Source organism: Seriola dumerili, unplaced genomic scaffold, assembly GCF_002260705.1.
Source record: "Seriola dumerili isolate Sdu_G_001 unplaced genomic scaffold, Sdu_1.0 BDQW01000230.1, whole genome shotgun sequence".
NCBI lineage: Eukaryota > Metazoa > Chordata > Actinopteri > Carangiformes > Carangidae > Seriola > Seriola dumerili.
The window spans coordinates 3,837,387-3,858,504 of record NW_019174485.1 but is presented as its reverse complement, the minus strand read 5'-3'; the positions used below and the strand labels follow the sequence as shown (position 1 = coordinate 3,858,504).

The window sequence follows — 21,118 nt, the reverse complement described above, 5'->3', positions numbered from 1 at the left end:
ACTATGACAAGTCGTCAAAAGTCATAGTATAGTAAGGCATAAAAATTTCAAAAAATTGACATGGTATAAAAAAGGCATAAAAATGACAAAAAATGTCATAGTATAGTATGACATAAAAATGTCATACTATGACACGACATCAAAAATCATACTATAGTAAGGCATAAAAATTTAAAAAAAATGTCATAGTATAGTAAGGCATAAAAACATCACAGTATAGTAAGGCATAAAAACATCACAGTATAGTAAGGCATAAAAACATCACAGTATAGTAAGGCATAAAAACATCACAGTATAGTAAGGCATAAAAACATCACAGTATAGTAAGGCATAAAAACATCACAGTATAGTAAGGCATAAAAACATCACAGTATAGTAAGGCATAAAAACATCACAGTATAGTAAGGCATAAAAACATCACAGTATAGTAAGGCATAAAAACATCACAGTATAGTAAGGCATAAAAACATCACAGTATAGTAAGGCATAAAAACATCACAGTATAGTAAGGCATAAAAACATCACAGTATAGTAAGGCATAAAAACATCACAGTATAGTAAGGCATAAAAACATCACAGTATAGTAAGGCATAAAAACATCACAGTATAGTAAGGCATAAAAACATCACAGTATAGTAAGGCATAAAAACATCACAGTATAGTAAGGCATAAAAACATCACAGTATAGTAAGGCATAAAAACATCACAGTATAGTAAGGCATAAAAACATCACAGTATAGTAAGGCATAAAAACATCACAGTATAGTAAGGCATAAAAACATCACAGTATAGTAAGGCATAAAAACATCACAGTATAGTAAGGCATAAAAACATCACAGTATAGTAAGGCATAAAAACATCACAGTATAGTAAGGCATAAAAACATCACAGTATAGTAAGGCATAAAAACATCACAGTATAGTAAGGCATAAAAACATCACAGTATAGTAAGGCATAAAAACATCACAGTATAGTAAGGCATAAAAACATCACAGTATAGTAAGGCATAAAAACATCACAGTATAGTAAGGCATAAAAACATCACAGTATAGTAAGGCATAAAAACATCACAGTATAGTAAGGCATAAAAACATCACAGTATAGTAAGGCATAAAAACATCACAGTATAGTAAGGCATAAAAACATCACAGTATAGTAAGGCATAAAAACATCACAGTATAGTAAGGCATAAAAACATCACAGTATAGTAAGGCATAAAAACATCACAGTATAGTAAGGCATAAAAACATCACAGTATAGTAAGGCATAAAAACATCACAGTATAGTAAGGCATAAAAACATCACAGTATAGTAAGGCATAAAAACATCACAGTATAGTAAGGCATAAAAACATCACAGTATAGTAAGGCATAAAAACATCACAGTATAGTAAGGCATAAAAACATCACAGTATAGTAAGGCATAAAAACATCACAGTATAGTAAGGCATAAAAACATCACAGTATAGTAAGGCATAAAAACATCACAGTATAGTAAGGCATAAAAACATCACAGTATAGTAAGGCATAAAAACATCACAGTATAGTAAGGCATAAAAACATCACAGTATAGTAAGGCATAAAAACATCACAGTATAGTAAGGCATAAAAACATCACAGTATAGTAAGGCATAAAAACATCACAGTATAGTAAGGCATAAAAACATCACAGTATAGTAAGGCATAAAAACATCACAGTATAGTAAGGCATAAAAACATCACAGTATAGTAAGGCATAAAAACATCACAGTATAGTAAGGCATAAAAACATCACAGTATAGTAAGGCATAAAAACATCACAGTATAGTAAGGCATAAAAACATCACAGTATAGTAAGGCATAAAAACATCACAGTATAGTAAGGCATAAAAACATCACAGTATAGTAAGGCATAAAAACATCACAGTATAGTAAGGCATAAAAACATCACAGTATAGTAAGGCATAAAAACATCACAGTATAGTAAGGCATAAAAACATCACAGTATAGTAAGGCATAAAAACATCACAGTATAGTAAGGCATAAAAACATCACAGTATAGTAAGGCATAAAAACATCACAGTATAGTAAGGCATAAAAACATCACAGTATAGTAAGGCATAAAAACATCACAGTATAGTAAGGCATAAAAACATCACAGTATAGTAAGGCATAAAAACATCACAGTATAGTAAGGCATAAAAACATCACAGTATAGTAAGGCATAAAAACATCACAGTATAGTAAGGCATAAAAACATCACAGTATAGTAAGGCATAAAAACATCACAGTATAGTAAGGCATAAAAACATCACAGTATAGTAAGGCATAAAAACATCACAGTATAGTAAGGCATAAAAACATCACAGTATAGTAAGGCATAAAAACATCACAGTATAGTAAGGCATAAAAACATCACAGTATAGTAAGGCATAAAAACATCACAGTATAGTAAGGCATAAAAACATCACAGTATAGTAAGGCATAAAAACATCACAGTATAGTAAGGCATAAAAACATCACAGTATAGTAAGGCATAAAAACATCACAGTATAGTAAGGCATAAAAACATCACAGTATAGTAAGGCATAAAAATGTCAAAAAATGTCATAGTATAGTATGACATAAAAATGTCATACTATGACAAGTCTTCAAAAGTCATTGTATAGTAAGGCATAAAAATGTCAAATAATGTCATAGTATAATAAGGCATAAAAGTGTCAAAAAATGTCATAGTATAGTAAGTCATAAAGATGTCAAAAAACGTCATAGCATAGTAAGCCATAGAAATGTGATACTATGACAAAGTCATCAACAATCATTGTATAGTAAGGCATAAAAATATCAAAAAAACGTGATAGTATAATAAGGCATAACAATATCGTACTATGACAAGTCGTCAAAAGTCATAGTATAGTAAGGCATAAAACTGTAAAAAAATTTCATAGTATAGTAAGGCATAAAAATGTCATACTATGACAAGTCGTCAAAAGTCAAAGTATAGTAAGGTATATAAATGTTAAAAATGTCACAGTATAGTAAGTCCTAAAAATGTCAAAAATGTCAGAGTATAATAAGGAATAAAGATGTCAAAAAACGTGATACTATGACAAAGACGTCAAAAGTCATAGTATAGTAAGGCATAAAAATGTCAAAAAAACGTCATAGTATAGTAAGTCCTAAAAATGTCATATTATGACAAGTCGTCAAAAGTCATATTATAGTAAGGTAAAAAAACGTCAATAAATGTCATAATATTGCAAGTCGTCAAAAAATGTCATAGTATAGTATCACATAAAAATGTCAAAAAAACGTCATAGTATAGTAAAGCATAAAAATGTTACACTATAACAAGTCGACAAAAGTCATAGCAGAGTAAGGCATAAAAATGTCAAAAAAACGTTATAGTATAGTAAGGCATAAAAATGTTATACTATCACAATTCGACAAAAGTCATGTTATAGTTGGGCGTCGAGTGGCGCAGTGGGTTGAGCAGGCGCCCCACATGTAGAGACTACAGTCCTTGCCACAGTCGGACCCGGTTCGAATCCCGTATCGGACAGCCCTTTACTGCATTTTGTTGCCCTTCTGTCTGCATCCCCATTTCCTGTCTCTCTCTACTGTGCTATCTAATAAACGCATAAAAATCCCAAAAAAATATACTTTAAAAAAAGAAAAAGGCAAAAAAATCATATCATGACAAGTCGTCAATAGGCATATAATTGTCAAAAAATGTCATAGTATAGTAAGGCTAAAATGTCAAAAAACGTCATAGTATAGTAAGTCATAAAAATGTAATACTATGACAAGTCGTCAAAAGTCATACCATAGTAAGGCAAAAAAACGTCAAAAAATCTCATAATATTGGAAGTCATTAAAAGTCATAGTATAGTAAGGCATAAAAATGACAAAAAATATCATAGTATAGTAAGGCATAAAAATGTCAAAAAAACGTCATAGTATAGTAAGGCACAACAATGTCGTACTATGACAAGTCGTCAAAAGTCATAGTATAGTAAGGCATAAAAATGACAAAAAATGTCACAGTATAGTAAGCCAAAAAATGTCATACTATGACATGACTTCAAAAGTCATTCTATAGTAAGGCAAAAAAATGTAAAAAAATGTGATAATATTGCAAGTCGTCAAAAGTCATAGTCTAGTAAGGCACAAAAATGTCAAAAAAAACGACATAGTATAGTGAGGCATAAAAATGTCATACTATAACAATTCGACAAAAGTCATGTTATAGTTGGGTGTCGAGTGGCGCAGTGGGTTGAGCAGGCGCCCCACATGTAGAGACTACAGTCCTTGCCACATCGGACCCGGTTCGAATCCCGTATCGGACAGCCCTTTACTGCATTTTGTTCCCCTTCTGTCTGCATCCCCATTTCCTTTCTTTCTCTACTGTGCTATCTAATAAAGGCATAAAAATAAAGAAAATATATACTTTAAAAAAAAAAAAGGCAAAAAAATCATATCATGACAAGTCGTCAATAGGCATATAATTGTCAAAAAATGTCATAGTATAGTAAGGTTAAAATGTCAAAAAACGTCATAGAATAGTAAGTCATAAAAATGTAATACTATGACAAGTCGTCAAAAGTCATACCATAGTAAGGCAAAAAAACGTCAAAAAATGTCATAATATTGGAAGTCATTAAAAGTCATAGTATAGTAAGGCATAAAAATGTCAAAAAAACGTCATAGTATAGTAAAGCCTAAAAATTTTATACTATCACAATTCGACAAAAGTCATACTATAGTTGAGCGTCGAGTGGCGCAGTGGGTTGAGCAGGCGCCCCACATGTAGAGACCACAGTCGGACCCGGTTCGAATCCCGTATCGGACAGCCCTTTGCTGCATTTTGTTCCCCTTCTGTCTGCATCCCCATTTCCTGTCTCTCTCTACTGTGCTATCTAATAAAGGCATAAAAATAAAAGAAAAATATACTTTAAAAAAAAAAAAATGTCATAGTATAGTTAGGTATAAAAATGTCAAAAAATGTCATAATATTGCAAGTCGTCAAACGTCATAGTATAGTAAGGCCTAGAGATGTCATACTATGACAAGTCGTTAAAAGTCATAGTATAATAGGGCATAAAAATGTCAAAAAATATCTTAGATTAGTATGACATAAAAATCTCATACTATGACAAGACATCAAAAGTCATACCATAGTAAGGCAAAAAAAAGTCAAAAAATATGATATTGCAAGTTGTCAAAAATCATTGTATAGTAAGGCATAAAAATGACAAAAAATGTCATAGTATATTAAGGCATAAAAATGTCATACCATGACAAGACATCAAAAGTCATAGTATAGTAAGGCATAAAAATGTCAAAAAATGTCATAATATTGCAACTCGTCAAAAGTCATAGTATAGTAAGGCATAAAAATGTCAAAAAAATGTCATAGTATAGTAAGACATAAAAATGTCATACTATGACAAGACATCAAAAATCATTATATAGTAAGGCAAAAAAATGTCAAAAAATGTCATAATATTGCAAGTCGTCAAACGTCATAGTATAGTAAGGCCTAGAGATGTCATACTATGACAAGTCGTTAAAAGTCATAGTATAATAGGGCATAAAAATGTCAACAAAACGTGATAGTTTAGTAAGGCACAACAATGTCATACTGTTATAAGTTGTCTAAAGTCATAGTATCCTAAGGCATAGAGATGTAAAAAAAAACGTGATAGTATAATAAGGCATAACAATGTCGTACTATGACAAGTCTTCAAAAGTCATACTATAGTAAGGCAAAAAAACGTCAAAAAATGTCATAATATTGGAAGTCATCAAAAGTCATAGTATAGTAAGGCATAAAAATGACAAAAAATGTCATAGTATAGTAAGGTATAAAAATGTCAAAAAATGTCATAATATTGCAAGTCGTCAAACGTCATAGTATAGTAAGGCCTAGAGATGTCATACTATGACAAGTCGTTAAAAGTCATAGTATAATAGGGCATAAAAATGTCAACAAAACGTGATAGTTTAGTAAGGCACAACAATGTCATACTGTTATAAGTTGTCTAAAGTCATAGTACAGAAGGGTATAAAAATGTTAAAAAATGTCATAGTATAGTATGACATCAAAATGTCATACTATGACAAGACATCAAATGTCATACTATAGTAAGGCAAAAAAATGTCAAAAAATGTCATAATATTTGAAGTCGTCAAAAGTCAAAGTATAGTAAGGCATAGAAATGACAAAAAATGTCATAGTATAGTAAGGCATAAAAATTAAAAAAAAAAACGTCATAGTATAGTGAGGCATAAAACTGTCATACCATGACAAGACATCAAAAGTCATAGTATAGTAAGGCATAAAAATGTCAAAAAATGTCATAATATTGCAAGTCGTCAAAAATCATTGTGTAGTAAGGCATAAAAATGACAAAAAATGTCATAGTATATTAAGGCATAAAAATGTCAAAAAAAGTCATAGTATAGTATGGCATAAAAATGTCATACTATGATAAGTCGTCAATAGGCATAAATTTGTCAAAAAATGTCATAGTATAGTAAGGCTAAAATGTCAAAAAAGGTCATAGTATAGTAAGTCATAAAAATGTAATACTGTGACAAAGTCGTCAAAAGTCATAGTATACTAAGGCATAGAGACGTCAAAAAAAATGTGATAGTATAATAAGGCATAACAATGTCATACTATGACAAGTCGTCAAAAGTCAAAGTATAGTAAGGCATATAAATGTTAAAAATTTCACAGTATAATAAGGCATAAAAATGTCAAAAAATGTCATAGTATAGTAAGGCATGAAGATGTCAAAAAACGTCATAGTATAGTAAGCCATAGAAATGTGATACTATGACAAAGTCGTCAACAATCATTGTATAGTAAGGCATAAAAATATCAAAAAAACGTGATAGTATAATAAGGCATAACAATGTCATACTATGTCATACTATGACAAGTCGACAAAAGTCATGTTATAGTTGGGTGTCGAGTGGCGCAGTGGGTTGAGCAGGCGCCCCACATGTAGAGACTACAGTCCTTGCCACATCGGACCCGGTTCGAATCCCGTATGTCATAGTATAGTATGACATCAAAATGTCATACTATGACAAGACATCAAAAGTCATACTATAGTAAGGCATAGAGATGTCAAAAAATGTCATAGTATAGTAAGGCATAAAAATGTAAAAAAATGTCATCGTATAGTATGGCATGAAAATGTCAAAAAATGTCAGAGTATAGTGAGGCATAAAAATGTTTAAAAATGTCATAGTATAGTAAGGCATAAACATTCACAATATAGTTATGCATAAAATTGTCATAGCATAAAGACAACAACATCATAGTACACTGTTTCCCATAAAGTTGGAATAATTTTGTTTTTAGACAAAATCCTCTCTTTATTCCTATTTAAATGCATCAGTAATCACTTTTGACCAGGTGCAATGATTACATTATGTGTCCCAATTACCCAGGTGAAATGAAATAAATCACATTGTCACAATCGTTTCATGGAAAGAGGTAAAAAATATTTTATTCGAACTTTATGAGCAACAGTGTATAATAAAGCATAAAAACGTTATAGTGTAGTAAGGCATAAAACACATCATATTATAATAGCGCATAAAAAAAATGTCATAGTATATTAAGGTAAAAAAAATGTTTAAAAATGTCATAGTATAGTAAGGTATAAAAACATCACCTTATATTAAGGCAGAAAAAGTTATAGTATAGTTAGGCATAAAAACTGTTATGAAAACGTCATGGTATAGTAAGTCATAAAAAAGTCATAAAAACGGCATAGTATAGTAAGTCATAAGAACATCATAGTATGGTAAGGCATAAAAAATCTCATTAAAATGTCATAGTATCGTAAGATAAAAACGTCAGTATAATTAAAAAAAGTCACATTATAGTAAGACTTAAAAAGTTATAGTATAGTAATTCATAAAAACGTCATAGTACAGTAAGTCATAAGAACATCATAGTATGGTAAGGCATAAAAAACGTAATTAAAACATCTTAATGTAGTAAAGCATAAAAAACGTCATAAAAATGTCATAGTATAGTAAGGCATAACAATTCACAATATAGTAAGACATGAAATTGTCATAGTATAAAGACAAAAACATCATAATATAATAAAGCATAAAAACGCCATAGTGTAGTAAGGCATAAAACATGTCATACTTTAACAGCACATAAGAAAACGTCATAAAACCGTCATAGAATAGTAAAACAAATAAAACATAATAGTATGTTAAGGCATAAAATGTCATAATGTAATAAGACATAAAAAAGTCACAGTATAGTGAGGCATAAAATGTCATACTATAGTAAGGAATAAAAACATCACAGTATGGGTATAAAAAAGTCATAGTATAGTAAGGCATAAAAATGACAAAAGATGTCATAGTATAGTAAGGTATAATAATGTCATAAGTCCTCAAATGTCATAGTATAACAAGGCATAAAAATGTCAAAAAATGTCAAAAAATTAATAAAGACATCATAATATAGTAAGGCATAAAAACGTCATACTGTAGTAAGACATAAAAAGTCATATCATGTGCAAGTGAAGTTTTCAGTTTTGGCCTAGGCGGCTTCTCATACTGTAGGCTAGACATGGAAAAACATTGATTGACAATTGGATAGTTACCAATTCTTCTCTACTGTGATGTCTTCTTATTTACTTCTCTAGGCCTATCTGACAGTTTTAGCCTCCAAATAAACAAATTAATTAGCTAATATTAATACTACTGAACAGTATCTATTTTTTCCGCTGCTTGAGCAGAACCCCTTGAGAGCCCAAACAATGTAATTATGAAGGTCTGGCAGACTGTTGTGGTGTCTATGAGTGCTAGAATGCTAGCGGCCCTAGTGTTAAAATATATATATATAAGATCTCCTGGGGCATTCTGGGGCATTTCAAGCGCTCTTGGGGGCCCCCTGGTAGCCATGGGCCGGCCTTGAGAATATGATAAAAAAAACTAATTGAAATGACCCTGAAAGACAACTGAATCATCAAAAGGAGCCATTGTTGGAAAACACAGCAAATATTTAAAACAAAAAGAATCTTTCATTATTTCATTATTTCTTTTCAAAAATTGTTATACCAGCCACTGCCAAGTTCAAACTGAGCTGCTCAAAAATGCAAATGCAGCAAAACAACATGATTGACAGTGTTATGAACACAGTGTATGGTCTATCAAATTTTCAAAATAAAATAAAATTCATTCCACAGATGAAAAGCTGCTTCAAATTAAGAGTACTTCATAAAAATGTAGAGGAGTCAAAAAGTATAATATTTGTCTTCAAGTGGGGTGGAGTAAAAGTAATCCCCCCCCCCAAAAAAAAAATTCAAGTAAAATACAGTTACTTGAAAAATATAGGCTACTTAAGTATAGTACTTAATTAAATGTACTTATATGTCCTAGATTAGTTAAAGAATAACTACAGTATGAGATCTTTGTAAGATCGCGAATTGATACCCCCTTATTCCATAGCTTTACACCTTGTTTCCCAATACCTATATATGAATAAGTATGTATTGGTACACCGCCTTATACTGACATTAGTTTGGTGTTATTAACCAGAACATAAATGTAGCACTAGCGAGTAGCCTCATAAGGCCGCAAGGGGGCGGCAATACACCTACAAGTTTAAGATAAAAGGAAGAAGAAGTCGCAGCCGGAAGCGTGCAGCTGTCACTTTTGTAACAACAATCTGGCGCTGCGCTTTGTATGGACCATAACAACGATCGGTTTGTAGAGTGGCGTCATTCATTTCCATGCGGTGACAACATGAATCGCTCAGAGTCAGAAGGGGTGGACGCTGCTGGTCCCGACCCAGAGCAGAGTCCTAAACCCGAGCTTTCTGCAGCGATGCGGGCTAAAATCGAGAGGAACCGGCAGCGCGCGTTGATGCTCCGGCAAGCTCGACTCGCGAGCCGCCCTTTGTCTGCTGTGGAGGGCGCAACCTCGGCCAAAGTCTCCAAGACCATCGACTCCGGAGCCGGGTTTTTCATCGACGAGGAGGAGGACGGAGAGGAAGAGCAGAAAGCCAGGAAGGTGGTGCATCAGCCAGGTGTGTGTGTGTGCATGCATATAATATTTACTTGTGTGTTGAGTAACACCTCTCTCTCTCTCTCTCTCTCTCACACACACATTCTCATACTCTCTCTCACACTCTCTCATTCATTCATTCCAGCTCCGGTGATTGAGCCAGACTACTTGGTGTGTGATGAATGTGAAAAACCCTTTATGGACTCCTACCTCAGCAACAGCTTTGACCTGTCTGTGTGTGACAAGTGCAGGTACACACACAATGAGCATGTTAGTTTTTCTCTAATGTTTTTCATGATCGCATTATTTCATTTGTACAGTCATTGTTACATACTTTTTTTTTTTTTTTTAACTTTCTCTGTGTTTTTAACCTCCCCACCACAGCAGTTTGTCTCTGCAGTAATGGATTATGTTTTATTCTTATATTTGTGCAAAGTAAAGACTAACGGATCACTTTAAGTCTTTGCCATTTTAAAGCAACTACAATTTGAATATTTGGTTTACATCATAGATGGGCTACATGTCATGTAATCTTCTGCTTATTTAGGCTTAAATTTAAAAATTTAAAATTCTGAAAGTTGCACATATCCAGGCACACAGTGGCATTTTCTGTTTTCCTGTCCTTTCTCCTTGAATCTCTTGATCGGATAGACTAACAGTTTAAGCATCTTTCTCTTCAGAGACAATGAGGAGAAGCACAAGCTGATCTCCAGAACTGAGGCCATGCAGCACTACCTGCTGAAGAACTGTGACCTGGATAAGCGAGAGCCTCCGCTCAGGTTTATACTGAAGAAAAACCCTCACAACCCACGCTGGGGAGATATGAAGCTCTACCTCAAACTACAGGTGGCGTGCGTGCGTGTGTGTGTGTGGGGTATTGGGGTTCCTATGACTGACGCCTGAAGAATGCAGGTGTTCATTATGATCTCAAAAATAATGTAGCATATTACAACTGCACTAAATAGGTGCACACTAACTTATACCACACTGTGCTAAATTACAAACAGTAACTGTTGCACATTTTGCAAATTAACACTAAAATGCAAACATTGCATTTCAAAACTTCTGACTGACTTTCGTCCCAAGAGTTTGTAGGTCGAGGTTACTGTCCTTTCATTGTCCTTTTTTGTCCTTCATATCACCGCAACATATCTTCAGATTTTGAGTTGTTGCTTGGACAAAACAAGATATTGAAGATGTAATCTTGGGCTCTAGGAAATTTTCCAACATTTTATCAAGACTAAATAATCAATAAGTTAACCAAAAATCGTTGTATTCCTAAACTAAAGCCAGAACCTTTTTGGTCAAAGGCCAAATAACCCTGATTGTTCTATAAGGTTTTTCTTGCCCCAGCTATGCATTCATGAGTCTGCTTCACGTGTTTGTGTGTGTGTGCACTCCAGGTGGAGAAGAGATGTATGGAGGTGTGGGGTTCGGAGGAGGCTCTCGAGGAGGCCAGGGAGACGAGGGAAGAGAATAGAGAGGTGCAGAAACAAAAACGCTTCAACAAGAAGGTCAAAGGTTGGTTTCCTTTTTAGACAAAACTCCCAAATGCCAAGTCAGTTACAGTAACACTGTGTGGAGTTTAAACATCAACATTTGTGTGTGTCTGTGTCAGAGCTGCGCAGGGCGGTGAGGAGTAGCATGTGGACCAAAGACACCAGCGTTCACCAACATCAGTATGGACCGGAGGAGGTGGTAGATCCAGAGGAGGACCTCTACAAGAAAACCTGCACCACCTGCGGACATGAACTCAACTATGAGAAAATGTAGACACACACACACAATGTTACAGTTGACAAGGAGAAGATGTTTGGTGCTTCTGTGGAGACCCTTGCCTCTCACAAACTCTCCACTACTATTTTTTTGTTATTATATAAATATATATAAAACACTCCATCTTGATCATTTACTGGGGGCCAAAATCACTCTGTGTGACACAGAGACTTTTTAGGTCAGTAGTAATAGTATTTTAAATGGCTGTCCCTCACCTCAGCGTAAACGTTGATTCTGTATTGCGGTAGATTATATGCCTGTTGCCTCTTTTCCTGTTAGGAATTCCCTTCTATGTTGGGCAAATGAAGGGAGGCATGATATTGAAATCTGAACGAAACAGTGAATTGTGGGGCAATTTTCTCTTTATTATTGAAACAGATATTAGCATTAAGATTAAAACTCTTCACTCACTTCTCATCACTGTTTGTGGCCTTATTCACTCTGACTGTATTAGGTTATAAAGGATATGGTGGTTTAATTGGCCGTTATTAGGGACCATCTCACCATGCATTCTATAACATCAACTTCTAAATTATAATATAAGACATTCAGCTATCATCTGTCATTGGACAAAGATCTAGTGGTGCATAGATCTCAGTCTGGGCTGAAGCGTGTGATTTCAGACTAATAAATATTGGTTTCTGTGAATAAATGTTTGATACCATTTGTTATCAAGTAAAGACACAGGATGTCATTGTCCAGATATTCACTTGGTGATGATAAAGGAACAGTGTTGTGGGTTTTCTCAGGGGTTATTTAGATCATCTATTCAAGACTGAGATTGAAAATAAACATGTTTATATCTTTGTAAAAAAAAAAAAAAAATTTCATGGAAAAAGTTCACACAGCTGTGATGTAGGTTTGTCACTTTTCATTTGTTAGAAATGCTCATTAATAAATTATGAAAAATATATTAAGGAAAATAAACTTTTTTTGTCTGTGGAAAGTCTTCAAATGTTTTATGGCAAATAAAGCTCACATTAAAAAACAATATTTGCACATGCTTTGCACTCTTATGCTTAGTTTATTGTAAATAAAAATATTCTTAAATTCTTAATTCTTAAATTGTCTTGGCCAGATTTGCAGTTGTACAAGTTGCACATTTAAGTCACTTCAACTACCATTCAGTGACAGATGTGATGATATCAAAAGTTCAAGACAATGGCGTCCGACAGCAGGAAGTGGAGGGCGTGGAACTGAAACGAGAGTCGTACATTTCCATGTTCTGCATGGCTTTATGGGCACAAAGTTTTGTGTATGTGGTGTCCAGACCTTCCCTGGTGCTCCCTGGCAGGTGGTGGGGTGGTCTTGTGATATTCTGAACCTTTTCAAGATCATCAGAGGTTAAAGATGGCTCCATTGTAGCCTCCAGTGGAGATGTCTCAACATCCAACTGTAGAAAAACAACATGTACTTTATACAGTTGGGAAACAGAACTTAAGTGAAATCTAATTTTCTTAGACAATCCACAATAAAGCTGGCCACATTGTTTCAAGTGGTTTTTAATGAAAGGGCAAATTCATGTTGAATCTACACAGTATAGTAAACGTTGATATAAAAATGCAGCTATGTTATCTATTCAAACCGGGATGTAGGGAGGCATCAGCATAAGTCATTTTCAAATACCATTCAAGCTACAGAAGTTTTTACAAGCTAGGGGAATATATCAACATCAGTGGATAGTATTGCATATGTTTCTGTAAGCTTAATGTTTTTGCATCTAGAGGCCTTATACAGAGGCAGCAGACAGTAAATAGACATGTTATCCTTCAACATGATTGGCAGGGTCTGAAAGAAAAAAAAAAAAAAAAAAGTCAATTCTGGCTTCTGCTTATTTACGGTAGACAAATCACATTAGTCAGGCCATAAATCCATTAGCAGAAATTTTCTACAATAGAATCTGAATTAAAAAAAAAAAAAAAAAAAAAAAAAAAAAAAATTCACTCAGATTTGATACAGTAGCTGTAAAAAAAATTGCTTATGGCCTAATCATCCACTCAATATATTTATAATGCACAAACAAAAAATGTTACCAACTAAAGGTGAGATGAAATAACTGATCTTACCAGATAGTGGTGCAGCAGGTGCTATAACTGTCAGAGTCAGTGAAGTGTTCAGTCTGGACAACAGATGTCTTAAAGCGAGGGTGAGCGAGAGCAAAGGGTGGCATGGAGGGTGTGTTTTTATTTTATATATTTAAAAAAAAAAAAAAAAAAAAAAAAAGCATGCATCAAGAATGTCCCCAGATTTTCTTTTTGTAGCCTGCTAATTTTTGCTATTTTATCAGTTCTGAAAGAAAGAAGTTGCAAGGTTAAAAGGGCCAGTTACCACAAATGAATAAAACACTGAACATGGGATCTATCCATGTTTTGGTCTAACTTGTTGAAAGCCTGGGGCAAGAAAAACTTAACACAGAAAGTCAACATGGAAACTGCTGACAGTGTTGTGGTGCCAGTGTCTAAAAAGGGTTTCCAGAAATCCCTGATCACATTTCTTATAACTGTACAAATAAAAACAATCCACTTTTTTAAAAAATAAATAAATAAATAAATGACAAACCACATCCTCCAAACAGTCAGTGACTCAGTGTCACTTGACAAAGACAACCTTCATGAGGTAGAACAACTATTAGACTACATTTTAGCTTGGTGTACCTAATTAGCAATTTTGTTAGTTTTAGCAGCTACAGATGCCACCATTATCTACAAGCCGCAGACCTTATGGTTTAAATATTTCCAGACTGACAAAAGACCAGATGAATTTTCAATGCTGGCAAAAAAAGGTTCAAAGACTAACAAATGCTGACGACGATATCAATTTCTGAATATGGCTGTCAACTCAGGAACATGTTTTACCATTTCCAACTCCCCTTCCCTTAGAAACTGAACTGCAGCTAGTCAGGACTTTGCTATAGTTTAATTTACATACAGTTCCACCTCAACATACAGTCTTACATTTTAGTCTTGTAGCCAGGAGGCCTATTGTTGGTTTATTTACCAGCTTGAGACAGATACACCTCTAATATGGAATGTAATGTCTTAGATTTATTTATTTTCCCCACATGAATTAAAAAACACAATACACAAGTTGAGTTTAAAATTCAAAGGTTCTCTGAACATCAGAGCACTGAAATTCAAATGCATCGTCAGTAGTGGCAACCTTGACTCCCTCAATGTCATCCTAGAAGGACAAGAAAAAAGAAAAAAAAAAAAAAAAAAGGGAAATTTCAAAAATTACAAATAGACATTACTTCTAAAACCCTTCTGCCAAGAGTGCCACAAGGATTACTTCACCTTCAGACACAAATTATCTTAATGCAGCAAAGAACTTAGATATGCGATTTGCCATGTATCAGCCACTTACATCACCAAAGTATTTCTCTATGAGGTTATGTGCAGCCTGGTACACCATTTCATTGTCATGGTTCTGCAGCATCTCAATGCGGTCCAGCCCTCCCAGCTCTTCAACCAACAGGCTAAGTTTCTCCGTCTCACCGAGCTTGTCTGCTGCCTGAGGAGTCACACAGCAACTGAAACCATCTGATATCTGGTCATTTCAGAGTTCTAGTTGAGGTTTTAGACTATTCGGATGCAAGTGTTAACTCTGAGGCCCACCCCCTCCTCACCATGAACATGTTGTTGATGCCATCCAGGATGACCAGAATGACTTTAGCATCTTTGACCTGCAGAAGGTTGATTAGTGCCTCCAGGGCTCCACTCTGCACGATATGGACCACCTGCTCCACAGTGGCCCCACTGGTGAAGTTAGTCACTGCCCATACTGCTTCCCTTTGAGTCTTAAAGTCTCCCTGATGGGGGAAGAAAAATGTATATATAGAATTGTTCACCTGCTTGCTTAACATTTGAAACCGACCAGTGAAAACTATGATGTTTTTCCTTTCAGAAAAGGATTAAGTGTTCCTTATCCCTAAATATCTAAAAATTTAAAGACCCACTGTTTTTCTTGGCTGTTGCAAGTTTGTTTAAGATGATTGTCACAGGAGTGCAACAATGTGTAAGATGTCACCATGTAGACAAGCAGAAAAACCCCACATGGTCTTTATGTTCTAGTGCACTCTTTGTATAGACACTGGCCTCCAGACAGCCATTTCCAGTCACTTAACTTTCTACAATTTAATCAATTAGGAATTTGAATCAATTTTGTCAGTTCAGTCAGTCATTTGAGGCAGCTGAGGGGCATTGCATCTCTGTAGTGCTGTCACAAACAAGTACAATGATTTTAAAAATTTCTTGCTTAGAAAGATTAAGTAGCTGGTTAAATTTCAAGTCATAAAGCCCCTGAATAAAGTTTCAACTTAGTTGAAGAAATTGGATTCATGATAGAAGTACAGACACCATTAACATTAAGGGGCTCTGTTCCATTTTGTTCTAGTAAGTAAAACAAAGAGCCAACATGTACAATACCAGGACCCTGAAACTGAAACAGCTAAATGAGCTCAGCCATCATCAAGTTTGATTTACACCTGTGACATGCGTCTGTGGAAAGCCCTTTACATATTTGTTATACAAGTAGTTTCACATGCCAACTAATCCCAGTTCATGATGTACTCACATTTCTAAGCTGTTCTACCAGAGGAGGGACCAGTCCGCAGGTGATGAGCTGTTGGATTTGCTTACATGGTCCTGCAGCAATATTGGACAATGCCCAAGCTGCCTCCTTCTGCACACTTGCCTTTGGGTGCCTCATAAGTTGAGGTAGGACATTCAGAATTCCAGCATCAATTGCCATCTGGGTCTGCAGGTCAGAGCCACTCACTATGTTCCCGATGGAGCGGAGGGCTGGGGTCTGGAGGTAAAGTTGAAAGAAAGAGAAAAAAAAAAAAAAAAAAAAAAAAAAAAAAAAAAAAAAAAAAAAAAAGTCAGAAGTGATTTAGATTCATACCTGCCAACACATTTCAAGGTGGGGGGGGATTTTTCTGTGAGATTGTTTTCTCATGAAGTTTCTGCAAATTATGGGAGTTTCCCCCCAGAAAAACCTTGAAATACAGGAGAGTCCCAGGAAAAATGAGCATTGGCAGGTACACTTGGATTACCTCACTGGTACAGGTTGCTACAGGACAGTTGATCGTTACTGTTTGAGAACACACTACCATGACAATGAGCTCCTCATGGCTCATGAGCTCCACCAGCCGGGGGACAACACCAGTTTTTACTACAACATCAATACGATCATTGTCGCCATCCGAGAGGTAGGAAATGGCCCAGCATGCATCAGACAAGATGTCCTTATCACTGAGATGGAGCAACTGGATCAGAGAGGGAAGCACCTGAAGGACAAGTGCAGCACATTAGTCATCTCACTGGTATTGTGGGCACTTTTCTGGACTGGAGAACAGCAAGAACCAAGCTGGGATGGGTAGGGGGTCACTTACCTGTAGGACTGCAGACAAGGGTGGAAACGGGTTCTTATTTCGGCACAAGTTGGACAGAGTCCATGTTAGGTTACGCAGGTAGCCAACCTGGGGAGATAAATCATGAGTAACAGGACTATAGAGTAGCATAAGTTAAACTACTACCACATAGCTGATAAAATGTTTCACTTCACTAAGGGATACATCACTGATCACACAAAGTCAGTTTACAGGCGTTGAGGACTCATGCACATGTGAAAGTTAAACCTTTGGTGGCTTCAGAGGAAGCCATATGAAATCTGATGAATTGCCTCATGTTGTCATTTCAGTCAAGAGCAGTTTGGACTGAGGACTCATGTTGGAAAATAAAATCTGGAGGTGTGGACCTTAGAAACCTGTAGCCCACTCATCTTGACTTGAGGCCAACAACAACAACAACTACTACATTTGCCAGTCAAGTTGACATGGAAGAAGAATGTGGGATTAACTTTGTTCTCCTTCAATTTAGACATTTAAACTGTCCATCATGAGTTTGACAATGTTAAGAGTTCTATGCTAAATTGGTGGTGTACGCCAAGCTGCATCAGTTGGCCTTTTGAGAAGTCAGTGTAAATGTAGGTAAATCTGCACATGGCAAAAAATGTTTTGTAAGCCAGTTTTCTTAAAACAATTTATGATAAATTCATCACTCAAGTGAAACAGGCAAATTATAGACTTTGAGTGCACAGTTGGAGCTGGTCTTGTAAAGTTTTGACTTACTGGTGTGTCTGGGCATATACGGGCCAGCAAGGCTGGGACGACATTGCACTCAATCAGGACATCTCGATAAGCCGAACCGTCGCCTTCGAGTTGCATTTGGTGACATTAGTACAGCAAGTCAGTAAAATGCACAAATTCTGGCTACACCATCAATGCCTTTATTTTTCTGCACTGAGCCCTTTACAGTGAAACAAACCACATTAACATCTGAACTATATGAATCCAAGTAACGTCATACCTCAGTTACATTCCTAGTTAATGCGCTATAAGGTTGACAACCACTTAAATTTTGTACTTTTGGAAACATTAGGACTTTTTCTGTTGAACACTCAGTTGTATTAATTTCAAGTCTTATTTGAATATGATGGCAACATAAGACATTAACTTAACATTTTACCTGCAATATTTCCCAGAGCCCAGACAGCCTGTTCACTGATATGCAACATTGGTGAGGCCAGCAAGGCGATGAAAGCAGGTACAGCACCATGTTCCACCACCTGATGACAGAAGTATAGATTTATTTTCAGTTTATTCTGAAAGAGATTCAAGATGTTGAAGACATACGTTCATCATGGACCATGAGAACCCAAGTTACTGTGAAGCTGGATGGTTACAGTCATATTAAACATTACGTTGACTATAGTTGTGCGTCAGGTTTAAACACAGTGTCGACACCTGTTGTGTATGCCAAGATGTTCCAGAGGCAACGTTTGTCAGAGCCCAAGCTGCTTCAAATTGCAGAGTCGGCTCATCGTCCATCGACAGGAAGGACACAAAACGGGTCAGCAGACCAGCATCAACGATCTCCTTCAGAGGAGGGTTACGTTCCTGAGAAAGCAGCTTCCTGGGGAACGGGTGGAGGAAACTTTACTTCAAGAGAAACATTTTCCCAACTAACAGTCTAAAACTCAAATGTAGTCACTTATGACATAAGAGGGGTTAAAGGAATTCACATCTAATGAAGTACAGACATTAGATAATCATTACTGAGGGCTCACCTGGCTGCCTGACAGCCTCGGGTTTGGGACTCAATCCGGCCGCTGTTCACGTCTTTAACTATCTCCTCAATGGAATAAGAGGGGATCTATAAATGTTAAGCAATATGTTAAAACTAAAACTAGTTTGAATTCAATTGTTAGAGGTCTCTGTGAACTAACCATCTCGTTAGTGATGTAGTCGGGAGAGAGGGCCTCCTCATCCGGAAGAGACGACAGCGTAATGTTTCTTCTCTTGAGGAAACTTTCATTCTTGTGAGCTTTGCGCAGCTCCACGCACTCCGCGATCCTTTTATCACGAAGTTTCTGCAAGTGGACAATATGCAGTGTCGGTAAAAAAAAAAAAAAATCGCATTAAAAGCCTACATAATTTGATAATTTAACATCAACTTACTGCTGGATCTTTCCCCTTGTTTTTGAATTTGGCGATCCGCTCGTCCATAACGTTTTTGGTGGGCATGGTGGACTGCTTTTTTTCTTTTTCCTAAGCACGTCGAACACGTCGGAACTGCTTCACTCACACTGATGAAAACTTAATGAAACCTTGCGCAGGGAGCATATAAGTAGCAGAGCCGCCCCAGGTGAATCTAATTAGCTCTGATTGATGTAACACCCCTATTGGTTCATGCACCTGCAGCTGTGCGACCTTCAATCAAGTAACCAAAGATTACAGATCCCCTCTGGCGCCAGCTAAAAGTTTGTTAAACGTCTGTGTGTTAATGAGCAAATGTTCCAGTCTTTGCAGTAAGAACAATGGTATGAAACTACAGGCATTAAGGAATGAATTCAATGTCATTAATTACTGATTACCCCTAAATTACTAACAAGAAGGTTTGAAATTCCACAGTCTGAAAAGTTACGTGCTTTTACTGCAAATGCTGCTGTTGTAACCTATCATTGCGTGTCTTAGGCAATAGATGGCAGCATAACATAACTGACATCTATATAAAGCATTTCTGTGTAAGTGTGTGTTAAGGTAACTGTGATGAAATCTGACATATGCAAAATCAGAGGACATTTTTTATTTTTCTTGTGAATTCATGTTGTATCTCTATCTTCATATCTACCAAAAGCAGAGTGACTACTTCCTAATAGTGCAGGGATATTTTAGTTACATTATTGCAGATGGAGGAGGTCAAGAATGAGTTAAAAAAAAAAGGGAGAAGATAAAAATAAGTGGCTCAAACAAGTGGAAAAGAAGAAAGAGGGTGAGGGAGAAAGCAAGGCAGAGAAAGAGTGTGACAGTGATGGAGTCTGCTCTTCCTCTGTAACAGCCAGGAAGGGCTGAACAATTGCAGCTAAAGTGGAGGTTTCCCCCTGACCAAGTTACAATGGCTTCCTCTTGATAGCATGCACACACACACACACACACACACACACACACACACACACACACACACACACACACACACACACATAGCACGCACATACATATGCTGCACAAAACAGGGTCATGTGATTATGAGTGCTTAGACTCATGTACAGTATAAACACACTCAGTCCCTCTGCAGCCTTATACCACCACCTACCTAAGTGTAGGTCACAGCCCTCGTCATGGTTGTTTCCTTAACACAGAACCGTAAACAAAATAAAAAGACATTTTCACCTCTGCATTTCTGTCCTTCTATCTACTCATGTCCACCTCTAAAAATTAGCTTAGCTTTTTGAAACACTCTCCACAGGTGATCAATCTTGAAATCTCACATAGTGGCGTGGATGGGGAAAACAAGTCTTTTAAAACACTGATATATTTTTGTCAACCTTCACAGACATGGCTTGGGACTTCCTCAGCAACATTACCAGTGTACCTACATACACAGAGTAATGGTGACGTTGTCTGTGTATCTGTCAAGAGTGGTGCAGTGGTTGTCGCTCATATCGCCTGTCGCCTCACATCAAGAAAGGCTCTGGACTCAAACCAAAGGGATGGATGTATCTCTCAGCCTGTTTTAGGAGTTTTCTGCCCCCTAGTGGCCAAAAATACATTAATGCAGCTTTAAGAAGCTGAAGTCATGCTGCGTTTTTGAAAACTTAGTTCGTGGTTTTCATAGAAAACTGTGAATGTTTCTGACAAGATATTGGATTTGTTGACTTAATTTTGTATTTTCCTGTACAACCACAGCTTTATAGCTTTGACCAGTTTGGTGACTTGTTAAAGGGAAAGATAGCGTTAGTGAGGACTT

The 21,118-nt window shown here is 36.0% G+C and overlaps 2 protein-coding genes across 2 annotated transcripts; one reads left to right on the top strand and one right to left on the bottom strand.

Annotated features, from left to right (window-relative positions):
• Positions 1–9,674: 9,674 nt before the first annotated feature.
• Positions 9,675–12,603, top strand: xpa (XPA, DNA damage recognition and repair factor). The gene is made up of 5 exons (XM_022755646.1): positions 9,675–10,056; positions 10,180–10,285; positions 10,715–10,880; positions 11,438–11,555; positions 11,653–12,603. Exons 1-5 carry the CDS (start codon positions 9,714–9,716, stop codon positions 11,805–11,807), a joined length of 888 nt encoding a protein of 295 aa, XP_022611367.1. The 5' UTR covers positions 9,675–9,713; the 3' UTR covers positions 11,808–12,603.
• A 2,300-nt stretch (positions 12,604–14,903) lies between these two features.
• Positions 14,904–19,395, bottom strand: LOC111229324 (importin subunit alpha-5-like). Its single transcript, XM_022755612.1, has 12 exons — positions 19,330–19,395; positions 19,098–19,241; positions 18,939–19,024; positions 18,616–18,784; positions 18,338–18,437; positions 17,941–18,023; positions 17,203–17,289; positions 16,921–17,097; positions 16,383–16,616; positions 15,436–15,618; positions 15,174–15,320; positions 14,904–14,990 (listed from the first exon to the last, which is right to left on the bottom strand). The coding sequence occupies exons 1-12, from the start codon at positions 19,393–19,395 to the stop codon at positions 14,904–14,906; spliced, it is 1,563 nt and encodes a 520-aa protein (XP_022611333.1).
• Positions 19,396–21,118: the final 1,723 nt, after the last annotated feature.

Coding starts and splice junctions, on each gene's coding strand:
- xpa (XM_022755646.1), top strand. CDS start 9,714: ATGGACCATAACAACGATCGGTTTGTAGAGTGGCGTCATTCATTTCCA. Junction 10,057..10,179: donor GAAGGTGGTGCATCAGCCAG/GTGTGTGTGTGT, acceptor CATTCATTCCAG/CTCCGGTGATTGAGCCAGAC. Junction 10,286..10,714: donor TCTGTGTGTGACAAGTGCAG/GTACACACACAA, acceptor CTTTCTCTTCAG/AGACAATGAGGAGAAGCACA.
- LOC111229324 (XM_022755612.1), bottom strand. CDS start 19,395: ATGCCCACCAAAAACGTTATGGACGAGCGGATCGCCAAATTCAAAAAC. Junction 17,290..17,940: donor GTATATGCCCAGACACACCA/GTAAGTCAAAAC, acceptor TTATCTCCCCAG/GTTGGCTACCTGCGTAACCT. Junction 15,619..16,382: donor TGGTAGAACAGCTTAGAAAT/GTGAGTACATCA, acceptor TTCCCCCATCAG/GGAGACTTTAAGACTCAAAG.